Source organism: Serinus canaria, chromosome 2 (assembly GCF_022539315.1).
Source record: "Serinus canaria isolate serCan28SL12 chromosome 2, serCan2020, whole genome shotgun sequence".
In the NCBI taxonomy this organism is placed as follows: domain Eukaryota; kingdom Metazoa; phylum Chordata; class Aves; order Passeriformes; family Fringillidae; genus Serinus; species Serinus canaria.
In genome coordinates this window covers 134189125-134210587 of record NC_066315.1, presented here as the reverse complement: position 1 = coordinate 134210587, position 21463 = coordinate 134189125, and the positions used below count along the sequence as shown (strand labels likewise).

The following is a 21463-nucleotide window of genomic DNA, read 5'->3' as shown; positions in this document are numbered from 1 at the left end:
TTTGTTATTCAGAATGCTGGGTAAGGGCATTTTTTTCAGTTAAAGAGATGTGTCAAATGCCTAGGTATTTTGATTTTTCATAAAAACACAGTCTTGTATTTGTTATTTCTACGTTGTGGGAATTGCCATATGACTTACAACTTTTATTTTTTCATTTCTTTTTATTGCTATATTGTTTTCTCATTCCCAGTTATTTCCTTAAAAAAAGGAATTTTTATTTTAAATCTTTTGTAAAATATCTCATGTTTGTACAGTATTGTCATTTAGCCCCAGCTGACAGTGCAGCTGCTTGCTCACTGGTGCTCCTCCATCCCCAGTAGGATGGGAAGGAGAACCAGAAAAGGTAAAACCCACAGATTGAGGTAAGAACAGTTTAACAACTTATAGAAAGCAAAATTTAATAATAATAACAACAGAAAATAATAATGATAGTGAAAAGAGAGAGAAATAAACCAAGGAAAAACAAGTGATGGACAATACAGTTGCTCACCAGCACTGACCCATGCCTGAATAGTGCCAAGTTGTTTTAGCCAGTTCTTGCTGGTATAATAAATGGCTACAAACTGACCATCCCCTCATGCTTCTAAAGCAGAGAGTCACTATCATCCCAGTTAACCACCTAGTGAACAAAGTCAGTCAAAAAGCTAATCTGACACAATGGGATTGAGAGCAGGGTCTGTTTCATCAAGGAAGTCCATCCTTTTCATTGTCAAAATGAGATTAGAGACTGTTCTTATAAATGCCTAAAGTTAAATTAGTGAACAGAAAGGTTATGAAGAAGATAATTTCCTTTTTTGCCTATTGAAAGGAAATTTTTAAGGCTTTGTAGTAAAGATTTTTTTTCATTTTTTTTCAGGAGATTGAGTTCTGAAATTCCTGCTCAATGCTGATAAATCTGATGTGATCTTTAGAAGATTAGGTAGTTGATACTTTTTTATTTTAATTGCATCCAAAACTATTTGAAGCTTTCTGTTAAAATTCACTTGAAGGCCAACAAAAGTGTGGTCTTTTGTAATGTCATATAGTATATCCCTATAGTCACTATTGAGAAGAATGATGCTTCCTGTTTCTGTGATAAGATACACAGGATTTTGACTATTTTTTAACTAGGCTCAGTAATCATTGCTAGTTACAATGGAAAACTTTTCTACTTCATAGGAAAAAAAAATACCTTTCAGTGAAATATAAAAATTAAATAAAACATGAGGAAGCTAAAATTCATTGTATCTTGTGATTGTGTGGTATTTGTTTGGGTTGTGGTTTTGGTTTATTTGGCTTTTTTCCTTTTAATTCTTTCATTCTCCCCTTCTGAATGTGTTATAAATTAGCAGAATAGTCCAAGGGGTGTAGGATACAGCTGACATCAGAAACTGACCCTGTATGCTTCTAATAATTAAAAATGTGTGAATTTTCCATTGCAGGTTTCATAATCTTCTTGTAGCACACAGTAATCTCAAATATGAATTTAAGTAGGCCCAAAAGGCAGGCAGGCTATCTGCTTATTATCTGGTCTTTTTTTGCTGTTGCTTATTAAAATGGTACTTACCCAAATGCAATTTCTCTTGCTTGCCTTTCAGCATGTGTTAAATGCACATCTGAGTTCACTAACATCTGGAAAATAGGAATGTTTTGAAATGCCCTTGAAGGCAGGACTCTTAATAAATGCAGCCACTGCATGCTTTGCATGCACAATGTGCTCTCTCTGTATTGCATTCACGTGCCCAAGCGCAAGGACTTTTGGAGACAGTCCTTTGCACCTTTTCCAATCTCTCCATGTCTTCTTTCAACATTACTCCAGGTGGGGCCTAATAACCACTGGGTAGAGTGGGATGATCACACCTCTTATCTCTGCTAGTGATACTTGTGCAGCTGCAGCCCAGGATGCAGTTTACCTTTGGTGCTGCAGCATTGCCCTGCTGGCTCATGGTCAGCTTGTTATCCCTGTTGCCCTCAGGTCCCCTTCATCAGGGTTTCTCCCTGCCACATGGACCCTGGCCTGTTCTGAGCTCTCTGCTTGTTCCATTCCAGGTGCAGGACCATGCTTATCTTTGCTTATTTTCCCAGCATTCTTGCTGCCCCACTCTTCCAGGCTCTCTTGTAGGTACGTGTGTCTACCTCATCACCTAGTTTAGTGTCATCAGCAAATAGGGTGAGGGTGCTTTCAATCCTGTCATCCAAGTGCCTTATGAAGATGTTCAGTGTGTGGGGCCTGGTGTCAATCCCAGAGGGACCCCACTTGTGACAGACTGCCAGCCCATTTTATTTAACAGCTTCTTAGTTCAGTTGAAAAACTTCAAATTATTAAGTTCTATTTCATTTATTTAACACAGTATAGAGATGTGACTGTGATGTTGAATGTCCAGTTTGCATCTTATATTTTTCTGTGAGAATATTTTGTTTGTACTCTTAATACTGCAGCCTGATCTACTTCATAAGTAGCTGATCAAGCTGTATTGCTAATAAAGCATGTCCTGACTGGTTTTTAAACTTATTTTCAAATCATAAAGATTTTGTTAGAGCTTTCTTTTAACCTAACAAGCATCTTGGGTATTCAGAGATTACTTCAACACAAAAAATGGAGGTAAATCTTAATCCTGAACAAGCAGCAGCATGGCTGACATTCCATGAGCCAAATAACGAGCAGAAAGTCGGTCACAAAGCCTTATTCAGCAAAGAAAGAGCTGTATCTGAGAGTGAAGGCAGAAGATAAAAAATAATCCCTAAAAGATATGCTGGAAGACATGCCATTATACTTAATAAAAACAGTTGGAAATCCAGTTTTCAGCATGAAAACAGTTTTTTTTTTTTCTGTTTGAATTATCGGGAAATTAAGAACACAACATAGAACTAAAGCAGGACTTATAGGAACAATTACTAGAAATATAGATGAAATTGTTAATCTAACATCCGTTTTGCGCTCTTATTGAATCAAGCTGATTTGTGTAACGTTAACAGAGTAGGAAATAATTGATTTTTCTTTAAATGTAGTGGTATGCATAATTTTTAAAAAATCTGTTCATCTTGATTGTTCACTGAAGAATTATATCATCTGTGCAATTTGTTCACCATAGTGTCCCTGTTTGTTCCTGCTCAAAAGCTATCTGTAGTTCAGCTTAAAGAAGATTGCAGTGTGGCGCTGCAACAGTGCCAGATAAACTTATCCTGACGTGTAGTAGAATCATAGAATTGTTTAGGTTGAAAAAGCCTTTTAGGATCATTCAGTCCTACTAGTCACCCAGCACTGCTAAATCCATCACTAAACTGTGTCCCTAAGTTCCATATCCACACATGTTTAAAATATATCCATTGATGGTGACTCTACCACCTGCCCTGGGCAGCCTGTTTTATAGGGTTGTTTCCTTCTGGTGAGGAAATTTTTCCTAATATCATCTAAGCCTCTCCTGGAGCAACTTGAGGACATGTCCTCTTGTCCTGTCACTTGTTTTTAGTGAGAAGAGACCAACCTTTACCTGGCTACAACCTCCGATCAGTTCAGTGCAGAGAACCATAAGGTCCCCCCTGAACCTTCTTTTCTCCAGGCAAAACAACCCCACCTCCTTCAGCTGCTCTGCTCCTCACAGGACTTATGCTCCAGATCCTTCCCCAGCTCCACTGCCCTTCTCTGGACACACTTCAGCCCCTCAGTGTGTTTCTTATTGTGCAGGGTCCAAACTTAAACCCAGGATCTGAGGTGCAGCCTCACCAGTGCTCAGCATAGGGGGACAGTCACTTCTCTAATCCTGCTGGCCACACTATTTCTGATGCAGGCCAGGATGCCATTGGTCTTCTTGGCCACCCGGGCACACATTGGCTCATGTTCAGCTACTGTTGACCAGCACTCCTGGTCCTTTTCCACTGGGCAGCTTTCCAGCCACTCTGCCACCAGCCTGCAGTGCTGCCTGGGGTTGTGACCCAAGGGCAGGGCCCAGAACTTTTCCATATTGAGCCTCATACCATTGGTCTTCCATCAGTCCAGCCTGTCCAGATCCCTCTGCAGAGCCTAAATACCCTCCAGCAGATCAACACTCCTGCCCAGCTTGGTGTCTTTTGCAAACTGAGTGAGGGTGCCCTCAAATCTCTCATGCAGATGATTGACAGAAATATTAGACAGGACTGACCCCAATGGTAAGACCTGGGGAACAGTATTAGTGACTGGCTACCAGCTGGATTTAATTCCATAGTGTAATAATAATGTGATAGAAAAGTTATTTGAAAGTGTGGTAGGAATTAGCACAGCTTTTCTTTGCTGGCTAATCTTAGTTATTACTTCTCTTAACTTTTTGAATAAAGTGACTACTCTAGAAAAGCTGAGAAATTATATTTGTCAATTGTGAAACAGAGTAAGCTAAAATTCTTTTAAATGTATGGGTGAGTTTTATGTACTAGTTTGAGTACAGTTCCGTGGCTTTCATTTCTTTTTAAGTCTCCACATTTTTCCTGGGACTAGAATTATTTGAGGTAAGTGATTATTATATAGGAATGCTAGGAGAAAATAAAAGCCTTTTCTGATGCAAAATATAGTTACTGCTTAAAATTGAAGAAAAAGAGTACTGAAATACCAGAAAACACTCATAGAAGTCAATTTGAGGAATTTCTACCACCTTTTACACATATGTGAGAATTCTGCTTGCTACCCACTTTTTTCCAAATATGCTCAATGATACACAAAACTGGTATGTTCCTACTGAGATTTATTATTCTTAATTTGCCTGTAATATTTACTGAAATTAATAAATACTTCATAAAGTCTTAGTTCATGACTGTTTATTTATAGGACACTGCTCTGCAAAAACCAAGAGAAGTTTTCAGGCTACCTACAGACTTGACTGCGTGTGATAATCGCCTTTGTGCCTCAATGCATTTCCCATCCTCCATGTGGGTTACCCTTTCTGATGGTACAGGAAGACTGTATTTAATTAAATCAGGCAAGCGTGGAAGCAGTGCATCTGAAAAGTGGGAGGTATGTCCTGCAATAAATAATATTTTTAGGAGCTGTACATATATCCCTATCAAAGTTATCTAGCTGCATTAATAATATTAGTTATCCTGCTTCTACACAACAAATACAATTGTTACATTTCTACCTCAAGCTGTGAGTCTCATGTTCTGTGGTTAGTTCCTTTTTGTTTATGAAGATGAATCTGGTAAAAAGTGCCTGCATTTTGTATCTGTTTTCTTTATTAGAGGGTAGTTTCCTAAGAAACCACAGATGTTTTAGTATTGACAGAAATGTAGGTGTATATACTGAAGTGTAAGATTTCAACATGATGGATTAGCTCCTTTCTCTACATCTTTTGAGAGTTCAGTAAAGAAAATTGATCATCCTTTTTTTAGATTCTTGGTAATAAATACCATCTGTTTTTTATTCTGCGTGAGAACGCTGACACATAAATAAGTTACATTGAAGTAGTCAGTGTAACAAAAATACGAGATTTATATCTGAGGTTCTGTCATCATTTAAATTGACTTGTTGAGTATGTACAGCATGCAGTGATTTAGAGTTGTTTAGAGTAAAATCACAACCCTATAAATCCTCAAACTTTATCAGGTTTCAGTAACAACAGCTGGAATGAGTCTATACTCATTCAACTGCTGCAGCTTGAATTCTTTGTAATTTATCCGTTCATTTTTTCTTTCATTTTCATGTGTTAATCTTCTAGCAAATTATGCTTCTTTTCTTCTTCTTTGTTGTTTGGATTAATTTTGTTTATATCTTCAGTTTTTTGCTGAATGAGTACTTTTTTGAAAGAAGCTGGAATACATGGTTTTTAGATATAAAACTTTCAGCTATAGATATCAAATGTTTAATACTCAGATACGAAGTTGTTCTGTATAAAATTAATGAAATATTTATTAATATTATATAAATAATTTTCATGAATTAATGAAATTTATAACTTTAAGTTCATAATCAATGACATTTTATATTCACAGTAGTGCCTAATAGCCTTTCAGTATGACAGTAATAGTTATGTACTCTGCCTAACTAATTTAAATATTAGAGGGACTTTTCCAATCCATTTACATAAATAAAAATTTAAGAACTTCTAACCCTAGCTTCTCCTGAACATGAATATTATTCTCCTTCATTTCATTATAGCTTTTTGTTTCTTACTTAATAGCGGAGAAAAATGGGATGTCTTGCAAAGCTAAATAATGGCACATTTAGTGATTGAACACTGGCAATGATGCTTTGGACCTTTATGTTGTCTTCTTTTCACATGTCAATGTCTACAAAGATTTTCATAATGTTGAAGTCTCTGAAGAACTAGTGAGAGCCTTGGGGAAGTGCCTGCATTTTTATCTTGAATGTGAGACTTGTTTGCCCAGTTGATAGGCAGTGTTAATAGACCCTCTTGCTCTCATCAGTTGCTGTACCTCTGTTTATTGCAGTGCTAAGCAGCCACAATGCACATAGGTTTGGGGATCTTAGTGCTTTGTTTAATGGGCTGCTATAATGATTGTTCAATATAAACAATAGTGTTAAAAAACATTTCAGTACCGCAACTTGATAGCCACAGAAGGAAGAACCAGAAATGTGTGACATTTGTGGGTTCATGTTGGCAGAGAGATTTGTGGGAGACAAACTGTTGCTGATTTGATGTTCAGTGAAACCTTTCCCCACTTTCTGTAAAAGAGCAAGGCTTCCAGCTTTAACTGTCTGATTTTTTATTATGTTTTTGTCTTCTAGATAGTGTTTAATGAAGAACTAGGAAGTCCATTTATTGTAGCACACAGTGTTTCATTTGTAAAATCTGATGCACATTCACTAGCTGTGCTGCTGCTTAGGGTAGAAAAAGATGAACTGGACACAAAAGGAAGTGGATTTCATGTTACTTTGGAATGGGTTACAATTGCAGAAGGAAAAGATGGTAAGTGTTTTACATTTATATTACTGGTGAGTAATGGTTAAAAAAATAAACATCATATTTTTATTCTTTGTATTAGCAGTTATTTTTCCACACGTTCTGATATTTCTTTTCCACAGCTGAGATTTTACATAGGTATTTTTTTTTTATATTTCAAGATCAAGTTATTGGTTGTAGACCTAAATTTTGACAGACAGTTGGAAAACAAGAAGTAAAGTTTTGCACTTGTGTCATTAAGATAATTAGAAAACAAGATAGCACTTTACTTGAATGTTATGAAATACAATTTCTGTTTAGCTTGGTCTTGTACAATCAAGGTTATATGGAACTATTTCTAACTAATGTCTGTAGTATTTTTTAAAACATTGTACAGCTGGACATGGGTCTTTGGTTGTTTTTGTTGTTGTTGTTGTTTTCTTTAGCTTCCAATTAATGATGTAGGGGATTGGAAGTAGTATGAGATAATTGTAAGTCCTATAGCATAAAAAGTAAATACTGCATATTCTGCATTTTCCTGCAATAAGAGTATGATGTTAATTTTAGACCAACACATTGAAAACATATTCGTTAGTATATTAATACCTACTAATTAATATTTTATCCTAATAAAGTTTTACAAATGGTACTTTATATATTCAATATGACTATATATGTACATTAAGTATCATTATTTACATGAAGGATACAAGACCCCATGTGTCACTGCTTTAAAGATGTGTGGATTAAATTATTAGACATTATTGGAATGACTGATATGGTCTTGCTCATTATCTTCCAAGAAATAAAATTTTGATACTGATAGAAAAAAGATCTTTCACTAGTTGAACTAAAGAATTGAGGCATACTGTGATGTTATTAGCCAAATGTTCTTCCACCTTCTACATACATAGTATGGATAACATAGCATGGAATAGAATAGTTCATTTGGTAGCTGTCATTTAGTCCAACTGCCTGACTAGTTAAAGCCTGTTGTTAAGAGCAGTGTCCAAATGCCTCTTAAACACTGATAGATGGGGCTATGACCATCTCTCAAGGAAGCCTGTTCCAGTGTTTAACCACCCTCTCAGAAAATAAATGCTTCCTGATGTCCAGTCTGAACCTCATCTGGTGCAGCTTTGAACCATTCCCAATAGGTCCTGTTACTGGATACCAAGAAGAAGAGCTCAGCACTTCAGTCTCCACTTCCTCTCCCTAGGTAGACTATAGACAGCAATGAGGTTGTCCCTCAGCCTCATTTTCTCCAAACTAGACGAGCCTAAAGTCCTCACCTAGTCTTGACAGGACATTCTTTCCAGACCTTTCACCAGCTGTGTTGCTCTCAGTGGCTTTAGTTTTTTCCTGCTGTTGAAACCTTGGATGATGGAACTATTTCTCAGAAAGCCACACGAGACTAACTGCCTTATTCTTTTGTGGCAAGCTCAGCAAGAGAACATTGATCCTCTGAACATTGCTGTTTGTAACTTAGAAGAAAAACTAAATCAGTAACACAGTCAGTATAGAACTGAAGATTGTTACTCATGAGAGCACCAAAACAGACTTTTATTATATTTTTTAATACAGTACACTTTCATAAAAAATTCTTTTTTACATTGTGTGTTTTATAACTTATGACAAATATTCTTGGAATCCCTAAAAGTGGATTTAAAAATCTTTCAAAAAGTCCTGCCAGTTCTCCAGCATTTCCAGGGAACAAAAAATGTTTGAATGACTGTCACTAGAGATGCAAATAACAAAATTCAAAGCAATCTTTAATTATGAAGAGAAAAATAATTTTTTATTTCATTTAAACGAACATCTCATGAATCACACTGATGTATGAACCAGTTTCAAAGATAAAAGCTGTTTTGAGAAATTACAATACTCTACAATCTTTCATCAGTAGTCAGTTGCTGTTGCTTGCCTTTCCTTGAAACTCTGTCTGTGAATGCAGTTTATCAAATCAGATTTTAGTAAAAGTAAGTAGTTAAGCAACAAGCCATCTCATAAATTACCATAATCTGTGCTTCATCAAAGCAAAGCCTTAAAACATCATTATGTCTCTTGGCACCAACAAATGTGAAATCTCTGCCCTGTTTGGCAGACTGGACAAAGGGATCACACTCACCACTATTGTGTTACCGAAGAACCAAAGAATGGAAGGATGCAAATAAATCAGAATGGGGGCAGTGGTTGGGTCTTTTCATATCTTCTGTGGTACTTCAGAGGACTGTAATGAAAGTACAACTTCCAGAGTTGGTTTTCTTTCATTAACCAAACTTTTAGGAATACTTGCTGTAAAAGCTTGAAATGAGGAACCACCATGCTGCCTTGTGAGATTCAGAAAGTGTGACATGCTTAGCTTTCTTCTGACCTTCTCTACAAGAAAAATATTATTTGTACAGAGAGTGTGCTGGGCTAGCTATGATCAGCAAAGACATTGTTAGAAAAAAAGGCAGTTTTAGATTAATCCAGTATAACTCACTGGAAAACCATGGTACTGTGATTTAACAGGTAGGATTGCATAGTATTTTTAAATGTAATGTGTTCCTTAGATAATAATTTGTCTTCTATAAATATATTGTGACTTTAAAATATTTTATTTTATAGGTGATCAAAGGTATGAAATCATTAAAAGGAGAGTTTTGCAAGGAAAATCAGTCCCCCATTATGCAGCAGTAGAGCCAAGTGGAGATGGTCTAATGATTATTTCGCACAAACCATTCACATTTTTGCAAAGTGACAGTGGCAAATTAGAAGAAAATGATGAAGCAAAAGTATCAAATGAAAAGAAAGGTAAGACTTAGTCTGACAGGTTATGATAGGCTGCTCTCTGACTTAGGACATCTTGTTGGTTTAGCATTTGTTTGGAAACTCTAGCAATAAATGTTTTAATATCTATCTTATGGGCAGATTGATTTTGTTTGTTTGCTTTTACTTTTGGCAGTTGTATTGTGCATAAACCTATATTAGGCACAATTATTTGAACAGGAGACATTTAAAGAATTTTGTTGTCTTAAACAAAAAGATATTTTGCAGACAGATATATAATAAGTTTTTGGTATTAGTTGGATTGCTAATGCCTAAATTTAGGTGTCTATTTGAAGTACTCAAATTAAGAAACCAGTCGCCCTAGATGGGAAGGGGCCATGGACTTGCCCAAACTGTTACTCATCAGAAAGCTTTTTGATATGTAATTTATTCCTGCCTCTCTAAAATTTAAATAATTGTTTTGAAAAATCTTTTTAAAGAATGAGACTCCTGTGAAGGATTCTATTTGCTCCAGTGGGAAAGCCGTTCAGAAAATCTTCAATGCATTCATACTTTTTTTTTCTTTGCAATCAAAACAAACCTAAGTATGCAAAAACCTATTAATAGAGTTGTTTATTTCTAAGTATTACTAAGTTCTGTAATGTCTATGTTTATGTAATTATGTTGGATTATTTCACGTTTGATTTCTGTTTCTGCATATGAAACATTGGTTAGTCAACAAATTCCAACAAATTCTTTCTAAGGATAGTAGCACAATCTTTGCTAATAGTATGAAAATCTATTTGGAAAACAATACAAAAGGATCAAATTTCGGGAATGTGGCAATGTTAAACACTGTGACAACTGTGATATTGTCCATGTAACTTTATTAAGAATAGTCTGTTCATATAAATCTTGAGGCAAAGGAGTTTTTCAGTGCACTGAGCACCATAAGGCAGTTGCCTTTTGCTTACCCTAATGTAGGCTCTAGTTTTATTTGCACAGTTATATAAAATTGCAGGTGTAATGGACTTTTAATATCAGATACAGTTTGTGTCAGTGTTGACAATTTTGAAGGCTGTCATGTCTCAGTAATAGTTTCTGGGGGAAGTATAATTATAGCACCTGTGACTGATCCATTGCAAGCAGGGCAGTTGTGACAAAGGGCAACAGTGCAAGAGTCCTTCCCGAGTTACAGTTGCTGATATGAGGCTTTGATCAGTGGAATTTTGGGTTGGATTGTGCCAACTTGAGAGCTTTCAAGGGGAGCCCATACTTTACGTTTTCTCAAAATAGAAAGGTAACTTGTACAAGATTGCTCTTTAGAAAATATATTCATCTATATTTGTATGTTCTGTGCATTACCCACTCATGCTGTCATAGTCTTCCTTTTGTATAAACATTTCTCTTAAAAGACCATTTCTTCTAGCAGTTTACTAATCAGACAGCTTCCAAACACAGTAATAAAAGTCGATCACTACCTCTGGGCAAGCAGTTCTATTTCATCTCCATTAGCTGAGGCAGATTAAGACTACTTGGTCTTATAGAATCATTTCTATTGAGTAGTCAGCATAACTTCTGGCAAAATATATGAGAAAAAAGTGTTCACATATCTGAATAATATGTACTTCTACCATCCAGTAGCTTGTCACAGAATCACTAGGTTGGAAGAGACCTTCAAGATCATCAAGTCCAACCCAGCCCTAACACGTCAACTAGACAATGGCACCAACTGCCATACCCAGTCTTTTTTTAAACACATCCAGGGATGGCGACTCCACCACCTCCCTGGGCAGACCATTCCAGTACTTACTTTATTACTCTTTCCATAATAAACTTTTTCCTAATATCCAACCTATATTTCCCTTGGTGCTGCTTAAGACTCTGTCCTCTGGTTCTGTCAGTTGCTGCCTGGAGAAAGAGAACAACCCCCACCTGACCACAACCACCTTTCAGGGAGTTGTAGAGAGTGATAAGGTCACCTCTGAGTCTCCTTTTTTCCAGGCTAAACACCCCCAGCTCCCTCAGTGGTTCCTCATAGGGTTTGTGTTCCAAGCCCCTCACCAGCCTTGTTGCTCTCCTCCGGGTGTACTCAACTGTCTTAGTATACTGCACGTGATGTCTCCTCAACCACATTATTAATCATTATTGTTTCATTGTATTTAAGTATATTTTGCATTCCAATTTCATAATGCTACAGTAAACTTTAGAGTAATAATTAATGCCCATTGTATAACTATCAGCCTATTTGAGTATAGACATGAATATAAATTACTTTCCAAATGAGGGGCACAAATGGATTTAATTACTAAAAAGGTGTTTCTCTATTTTGTGTTCAGAATATATTTTGGGTAAATTGTTCAGAGTGAAAGTTAACTTCCACTTTTTCAAAAACACACTTTCAGAAAATCCCATGTGTCTCAGCACTCAGTGCTGTGGAATCCAGTAATCCTTGTAACCTAGTTTGTGTTTTGCTGCATGTTTCCAATTGTAGACCCTCTCTACTACTGGCAGCAGACAGAAGATGATGTGACCATAACAGTTCACCTGCCTCAAGACATCACCAGAGATGACATAAAAATACGTTTTTCCCCTGATACTATATGTGTTACACTAAAAGACCAGCCTCCTTTGATGGAAGGAAAGCTCTATTCATCTGTGGACCACGAAAGCTGCACATGGATAATTAGAGAGGACAAAAGGTATTCTATATATGTTTTAGGTTTTTTATTGATAGGCACTGATTTTGAAACATAGACCATATCTGACTTCTGGCCCTTCTGGGATGAAGTTAATTTAATGCTACGCCTCATGTCCCTTCTTGCAAGAATGTCTCCTCTCCTGAAAACACTTCACTGGCTTTTACTGTCTCAGTACTTTTTCTTTATCTAATTGTGAAAGTAATCCCTTTTTTTGCAGTTATTTTCCAGGGAAAAAACCCACCCAGTATCAAAATGTTAAACAAAGATTTTTAAGATGAGTAAACTTAATTGGTTCAACAATTATTTTTTTCACTATATTTCAGAATTGATTAGTCTTGAATGTTCCTTTTTGTATGTGTTATTTTCTCTTCTATTTTTCACAAACAAGCATTTTAGTAATATTACAACCAAAATTTGTTAGGCTTGACTTATAAATTCCTTAATATATTTTCCTAAAAAGTTATATATTATGTGCATTATAGAAAATGAATCTGTGTGAATTTAGCATGCTGTAGACCTCAAATAGAAATGTTCCTACTTTTATTTGAAAAGTAACTTCTTTGTGCTTTTCTCATTTTGAAATAAAAATATAAAAGAATGGAGAGGGTGCAAAAAAAGTATTCAGAGCTCCCTAAAACATTGTCAGGTTTTTCCTTGTGCATTGTCTAGTATTTGAGCCATATATTCGCTTACCCATGCTGGTCTGGTTATCTCAGAGATCTTCACACTCTTTAATGAACTCAAGAAGAAACATGTACACCACCAGGTGATCCACTCAACAGCTCATAGCTGTTTATCTAAAACAAAAGCTACCCTCTGAGTTGTGATAAGGTTGGCTTTTTGCAGTTTCCAAAAGGTTAACTGTAAAGGACAGTAATTCTCAAAAAAAAAAAAAATTAGAGGGACTAATATTTATATATAGGTTATACTATAACTGGATGTTAAAATTTGACTGTGATTAAAATGTGTGGGGTTGTTGGGTTTTAGGTATCCTCCTGAAAGATAACTCTGAATACCTTGATTTTTTATAAGCTGAATAACTTGATTTTTTTATTACTCATTCCAGTGAGTGTTATTGCATGAATATCAGGCTATTTCTTTAATGGGAAAGGGTAATTCCATACTTCAGTGTAATAAGTTGCACTCAGTTCTTAATGTTCGAACTGCAACTCTAATATAAATCTGTTGATTAAAAGTCAAAAACTTGCTCCAAATGTCTTCTGTAAAAGTATGCTGTTCCTAATACCAGTGTGATTGCTTCAGAGTGCACTAAATTGTTGCTGCTATGGGGCAGTAATTAGTAACTTAGAGGGTTTTCTGTCAGGAGCACCACAGATGTCATTGCTGCAGAACCTGTAAGTGTATCTAAAAAGTGAGTATGATAAAATTGACTTCAGGTTTACCATTATATCTATGTGTTTGTCCAACACAGTATTTATATGGAATTACCATGTTGGTGCATCAGGCTGTGTCTTATTTTTCATTTACTTAATTAGTTATTCCCAATACTTCAGTGATTATACTGGGCTCTCTTTGTTGTTGTTGGGTTTTTTTACTTGTTATGGAAATCTTATCTCTTCTGAGATATTATTTTAGATAGACAGTATAGATAATTAGTTGAGGTATTATTCCTGAGGTCTGTAAAATACAAATCTTTTTGTCCCAGATGTTATTTAGAGGTAGGGCACACTTAAGTAGTCCTAAGAACTACTGCTTATGTTTCAAATAAACCTCTGTAGTAAAATTCTGACAGTCTTTGAATAGATTGCTGTAGAAGTGATTTCCTGCCATATTTTAAATATTTTAATGAGACTGCTTCAGGATAAACTACACTTACATTGAAAACCCTGAGGTTTGTGTATTAAAAATCGAATCCTTAGTCTGTTTTTCTTTAGAATATTTTTTGGTTAGAATAGTTTATTTTATAATTTGAATGATAATGGTTTCTGTTATGTGATTTTCCTTATTAATTCGGTTTGAAGAGAAGTGCTCTTATGTACATTTAGAGCTTTTTGACTAATCTGACAAATGGATGTAGTGTTTTCACATGCTGCTCTTTGTCTTCTCTTTGCATTTTAGTTTGGAAATCTCTCTGATTAAGAAAAATGAGGGATGTCGGTGGACAGAGCTAATAATTGGTGACACAAGAGGGGAATTCATTGTGGACCCCTCCCAATGCTCTGAAATAGCTGAAAGTTTGATGCATCTTACCTCTGAAGTAATGGTAAAGAATCAAGAATCAAATACTTAAAATTCTTGTACTTTTGCAGGTTGTTTTTTCTTGCTACCCTTATTTTCACTGCATTGACCCAGCTCATCAGTTCTTTTGCTATTTATTAATTTTTAATTGAAAATGTAACAAACTACTGGCACTAGAATTGTTAATGTACATTAAACAGTAAAACATCTTCATGGGGGATTGAATTTAACTTGTATGATGGTGTCTGTGCACCAAACAGAAGCCTGAAAATAAACTTTGTTCCCACCGTTTAGGATGTGCCAGTTTGTTTGAAAGCAGTTAATTAAATGATTTTGAAAGATGTCTGTTTCTTGTTTATCAATAGGTTAGCAAAACTTTTTTACTGTCTTGCTAGGGGAACTGTACTTGATCTATAGAGTGTAAATGACATGTTTAAAAGGAAAATTTAGGAAAGTATAAACATGACTCATGAACTTTCTGGCATTTTTGTTATACACAAAATCTATTTCAAGTAAAATTAAAAAAAAAAAGTAATTTTTTGCTGATATTTGCTTGGTACTTTTTAATTAGACAATGGCATCTCATCTGAAACTTGTGAAGTGTGCCTCCCTGTGGCTTTTGATATATTAAGTTTGGATTATTACTTTGTTTTTAGTAAGGCTGAAAAGTGTTATTAAAATGAATTCTATGTAGTACTCCAGACTGACTTCTCTCTACCTCAGTATTTGTAAGCAAGATATTGTAGTATATCTTTTTGACCCTAGATTTTTTTTGAGCTTTAAATTTCTTTTCTTGTGTACTTCCTACTGAGCTTAAAGTGATGATCTTTTAATCATATATTTTCATTAATTTAAAACAGATTTTAATAAATTAAAATTAAAACAAAACTAAAATGTGTCATGTGTTTGGAGCTGCTTATAAAGTTAATTAATCCATTTTTAATTGCATTTCTGATGACAAGATGGAACAAGCTTACATTGATGTACATTTACTAAATGTGCATATGTTTTCAGGATTGTATGCTTTTGCTACTTAGAGAATTATTTGGAATAATTTGGAATTTCTTGTCCATGTTTTAGTGGTTTATGTACCTTTTCTCAAAATGGAATTGATTTTATTGTACCTGCTGCTTCTGCTGTCCTCCATAGCAGAAATTGTTTTATTAATTTTTGAGTAAGTACATAATAGCTTAATCTTTCAGTATGTATGGATATGCAAATAATTCTTAATGTTCAGTTGTTCCTTATGTTGCTTTTTTTATTATAAAAAGGATTTTTTTTTCCAGTAGTTTGGATTTTCAGTGTAGTCCATTCTTTTTTTCAGAATCCAAACCCTGAAAAGGAAAAGCCACCTTGTAATGCTCAAGAGTTAGAAGAATGTGATGCTTTTCTTGAAGATGGTGCAAGCTTGTGCAGATTTGATGGTGAAACCTTGAAAATCACTCATATAGTAAGTACTGAAAATTATTTTAGAAATACTTTAAACTTTTTTTTTGTTTGAAATTGACCTCTATTATCAGTACAAAAATTTGTAGACTCTTGAAATAACATAAATATCTTCCATAATATCAAATCACAGTAGCAACAGAAATTATCAATCTTTATGTGTCCTTCAATGTCATTTTAGTATAAAAACAAAGCTCCATTTGTTCTCCTTAAAAAAAATACATATACTTTCAGAAGTGAGCCATTTGAAAAACAAAGTTTTATCAAAGGAATTATAAGGAAAGGGTCTTTTTCAGAGGCATAAAATTCTTTAGATTACTTAGTTTACATTTTCCTCAGTAATTTTTGGACAGCCTGGTAGAAACCTGACCTTTTTACTAAGAAGCTGGAGCACAGATCACTTTATAATACTTCTTTGTTAATCACACTAAAAATAACAGACTGGGGGCAAAATGCTTCAGAAGCAGTCTTGATCTGGGTTGTAAGCAGCTCTGACTAACAGTGAGCTAGGATTTGATCTGGGCTGTTGCCTAGAATTGGAAACAACAAAATCACATGAAAACATTACAGATTAACTCGTTGTTGTGTGATTTTGGGGTTTCTTTTTTGAAACTGGATGAAAGCAAAAACGGCATCATGGTTGTAGCATGGTTTGGGTTGCCTAGTAAGTTGTGCAGCCTCTGTCCTAGATATTTGCAAGACCAGACTAGATAAAGTTCTAACTAACTCAGCCTAAACTACTGCTGCTCACACTGGAGGATAAGAAATGCCCCAGAGACATTTCACATACCAGGAGGAACATGAGCTCATCACAAAAGGGATGCTTTTGTGCATCACAAAAGGCTGCTTTCTAGCAGGCAGCAAGACATAGTGGAGCAAGTATGAACTCCAGAGTGCTTGTAAAGAGTTTTTAAAATGGGTGGCATAAAAGTAATTCAAAGCTTAATGTGTTTAAAGCATTATGATCAAAATACAGTTACTGTGGGTAGGAAATATTAATTTCAGCCTCTTCTGTGGGAACTTGCAGTTTTGTCCATGTTTGAGTATGTAGAAATATGAGTATTTCAGTATATTTTTCAGCATACAGGAATATATTTTCACTTTGATTTAGTTCTTCTTTCAAGTTGTTTGGGGTTTCTTGTTAGTAATTATGGGGCCTTTCCCTTCAGAAATGGGGCTGGTACAGCTTTTTACCCACAACTCTTGCAAACATTTTTATTGAAGAGTGTGCTAATCTGAAATTTAGTAGTTACTTGACTGCAAGTAAATTAAAATACGATGACATTTCATAATTTTAGTATTCTAATTAATCCTTGTTTCAGTGCCTGCCAGCTTTTTTCTGAGATGGACAGTATTTCCTTCCCTGTTAGCCCTGCAGAAAACCAGATGTGATTACTTAAAGAGAATATTTTCCTAACATAAGAAGTCATAGGTTAGGATCTATCCTAGAAAACCATTTCTGCACAAAACACATTTCCATTTGCTTGTGTAATGGACATAATGTTTCTCTGAATATTACTCCAACAACAAACTTAATTGCATCTCCTTGAAATGTGTAAAGCACCTGTGGTGTATTGAGCTGTTGATCAGTGGGACGCAGCTTAATGTTTTCAAACATTTTGTCAAGTAACAAACATAAAACTATTGATCACATACTAAGTTTGGCAGCATGTGTAACAGAATCTGCTGTTTGTGCTTTGAATCAATATTTTGTATTTGTTTTGTTTTCAGATTAATCTTGGAAGCAACCAGTATCTTTTCTCAGTGGTTGTGAATCCCAAAGAAATGCCATGCTTCTGCCTGAGGCATGATGTTGATGCTCTTCTCTGGCAGCCTCACTCTGACCAACCAGAGAATATGTGGGAACACATTGCAACTTTTAATGCTTTAGGTAAGAAATTAACTTGTGTCACACACCTCTGAGACTTTTCTATGTGAATACTGCTGGTATGGCTTATGTTGATATTTCACTTACTTAAATCTGAATTAAAAGTTATAATTCTGTTGGTAGCAGCGTGGTAGCTTGTTGCATATAGGTAAAACCTTATAGAAGAGAGGCCTTGTAAGACATGGTTTAGGTCTTGCTGTTCTGGCTAAGCTAGCCTGTTAAGTTCCCATGAGAAAAGAATCATAAGAATCAGTTTGCATAACAGTCTGTTTTTGTAAGAAAAAGGGTTTGCACCTGTGAAAACAAGAAGTCTATCCCCTGGGAATCCGTGAAGGAAATATGTAAACTGTCTAGAAAGAGGAAGGTTGGGTAGACATGTGCACTGGCCATTTACTGACCAGTGAAGTGACTTTCAGTGGATTGTTAACCAATTAGAGGCAAACACGCTGCCTTCTGATACCATGTAAAAATGAGCTGTGTGCAACAAAAACTTGGCTATTAGGCCCAAAGAAAGAAGTGTTTTGTCTCATTTCTATCTCTAACATGAGGTCAACAGCAACAGTAGCTTAATTTTAGAAATAAGAGAACATAGAAGTGAGATGTTTATGCCCTGGGAGGAAGACAAGACTTTTCAGACCTTGTATAGGATGTAAGCACAGAACTGCATAGTAAAAAGGAGAATTCCTTGGATAACGGACCTTGAGTTAGAGACTGAAAAGCATAATCACTACCTTAACACTCACACAAAGTCACAGCAATAGCTGCAGTTAATTGATCATGTGTCTAGGTCTGTGTAATCTTATGGTGAGGTGTTTTAATATGTGACTTTTAGATTTGTCCTGTCTTGTTGACCCATGTGATAACCATTGGCTTGCATTTTTCAATGGAAGTGAAGCAAAATAACTTCCCTAGCAGGGAAGGAAATACTTGCAGAAAGATGGTAGATCACTTTAAAGAATTGCATCTCAGTTCTCTTTACAGAAGTGTGAAAGGAAATCAGTCTGAATTGAGCCAATTTGATACTGGAGTCCTGTAATGAAAGTGGAAAAGGGAGGGTTTTAACAGAAATTACAGTGTGTTAAAAAATAACTTTTTTTTTAGCGAGTTCTAAACCGAAGACAAGTTTTGAGTGTCTGTTCAAGATTAGGTAGGCTCAGAATCCTAATTTTTAAATTAGGATGCTGGGAGATGAGAAGAGAGAAGAGATTTATTCTACTTAGACCACTAATATTGGGCCAAGATTGCTCATAATGGACCATGTCTGTGGCCTTATGATCCTGCTGAGAAAATGAAAGACCTTGTGAGGCAGAGAGGAGCCAGATGTGGGAAGAGTATCTTGCTGTACATATGTATCCAAAGCACCAGTTAACATGAGGTACAGGGGAACTGTATATTGGTATTAAACTGGTTAATGCATCCCCTCAGAAAGTACTGGCTGATGTAATAAGAATAGTTTGGGGTTTTTTTGGTTGATGTTAGGTTTTGTTGGTTAGTTGTTCTTGTTTGTTTTCAGTGGTTTTTTTGTTACAAATTGCATATTATTTTGTAAGTTAAGCTTGGGTTTTTATCAGCCAGTTAAAGTTCTGTTGAAACCGATCTATTACTTATCCCTTCTCCTTGGGCTATACAGGTTATGTCCAAGCATCAAAGCAAGACAAGAAGTTCATGGCTTGTGCTCCAGATTACTCCTACGCTGCTCTTTGCGAGTGCTTGCGAAGAGTTTTCATCTATCGCCAGCCAACTCCTCTGGCCACAGTTCTCTACAACAGGAAGGAAGGAAGACAAGTAGGACAGGTTGCTAAGCAGCTGGTAGCAACCCTGGAAGCCAATGATCCTATCTTAGGCTTTCAAGCTACGAGTGAGAGATTATTTGTTCTCACAACAAAAACCTTGTTTTTAATAAAGGTGAACTCTGGAAATTAATTATTCAGTGTGCTCTGCTGTAGTTTGTGTTAACAATTTGTTATAGAAGTGAATAGGTTGATGATCTGACAAGTTCAGTACAATTTGCTGAAAATCAAAAAGGGGATGTTTTACAGGGGAATCAAATTTCTTCATTAGAATTTTTCTGTAAGAAAGTGAGTTTTTTGACTTTGCTGCCATGGAAGTAAGCTTTTTCAGAGCAATGGGAAAATGTCTTCTGCATTAACATCTTTGTCAAAGTAATTGTCAGATGCTGCTATTGCACAGAGGAATAGATTTATGCATTGCTTTTTCCACGTGACTTTATTTGCTATACTTGTGAGTTTTGATAATTCACTGCTGTTTTTAAATGCCACTGTTTACCTATGAAAAAAGTAGATAAAGAGTTACAAGCATATGGTATGCCAAGTAGAATGTATCATAGAGAAAAAAATCTCCAGTTCAAATATGGTTGACCAAAAAACTGATTTAATAGTTTGACATTCAGTAGTTTTGAATGAAATGTGAGAAAAATGAATGGGGTATTATGTTTCTTATACAGGTAATAAAATGAAGCAAGTTTACTGTATGTGCATATTTTAAATTATTGGTTTGGGACTTGTTTATACTTGCAGTAAAGTCTGTTCACATTTCTAGAATACATTTTAGTAGCTTCTTCCAGAAGCATAGTAAGGGTCAATACATAGCTGGCAATTATACATCGAGTGCTTTTAGTTAAGGTGCCATACTCTCAGTTGTGCCATTTTGACTTGACTTTATACTTCATTTCAAGTGACTTATTTACAATGAGAAAATAGAAAACGGCTGACAGAAAAAGCACTGGTATTGTAACCTGGGATGGGACACTCAGAGGTGCTCCTTCTGCCTCAGATGCCACTGCAAATGCTGCATTGTCACTTAACTGTTCTGTCTGTGATGCCTAAGTCAAAACATGGTATATTTGCAATGTAAGAGCATTCAAGCCAATGAGGATGCTTTGGTTTAACAAACTGGTATGGTTAATTGAGTTGAATAGTTGTATCTGAAGATTTTTGTTTCTTATTTTAAATTGGCATTCCAAAGAGTCAGTTGTGACAGCTCCACCCTGGGTTGGGCTTCTTTCATAGTTGGCTTACAAATCCATAGCAAAGGGTGCCTAATATGTTGTGTACTGACAAGAAAGCTGCTGTCATCTGTGGTACCAAAGTACTGAGAGACACAAATACAGGCAGCCTTTTAGTTTGCATCTCCCTACCAATATTATTTCAGAACTCTGTTAAAATCTGTTGAGAGAAGAGTAAGTATTTCTTTAGTTGTGATTGTTTTGACTCTCTTATAAATTCTCCAGATTTAATTACAAATAACAAGAGGGAGGCAAGCAGCTGTGGCTTGCAAAAACCGTCCAAATGCAGAAGCTTTCCAAAGAACCTGATTTTCCTTCTCCTCTCAGCAAGATTATATTGTATATCCAATATTGAAAAGCTTTTCTTTACTTTTAGTTGGACTGGATTTGTAAACCTCTTTTCATTCTGCCCTTTTAAAACTGTCTTGAAAATGCTTTTTGGAAAGGCTCAGTGAATGTATTACCATTACATGACTGTTTTGCATCTAAATTTTATTTTTTGTCCAATAATATTAATCAAGGTGGTAGAATTCCTGCAGAGGTCCTGTAGAAAAAAAATATGTAGCTTATTACTTTGCAGCATAAATTAAGTGCTTTTATATGTATA

At 35.6% G+C, this 21463-nt stretch overlaps 1 protein-coding gene across 1 annotated transcript in view; it reads left to right on the top strand.

The window, feature by feature from the left end:
- The window catches only part of NUDCD1 (NudC domain containing 1), a 34733-nt gene extending 14416 nt beyond the window's left edge, over positions 1-20317 (top strand). The window contains exons 3-10 of the mRNA XM_009087614.4: positions 4775-4960; positions 6692-6872; positions 9456-9641; positions 12091-12298; positions 14378-14522; positions 15822-15947; positions 17675-17834; positions 19462-20317. Coding sequence (XP_009085862.2) covers positions 4775-4960; positions 6692-6872; positions 9456-9641; positions 12091-12298; positions 14378-14522; positions 15822-15947; positions 17675-17834; positions 19462-19754 — 1485 coding nt within the window. The 3' untranslated portion in view covers positions 19755-20317. The remainder of the gene's footprint in view (positions 1-4774; positions 4961-6691; positions 6873-9455; positions 9642-12090; positions 12299-14377; positions 14523-15821; positions 15948-17674; positions 17835-19461) is intronic.
- Positions 20318-21463: the final 1146 nt, after the last annotated feature.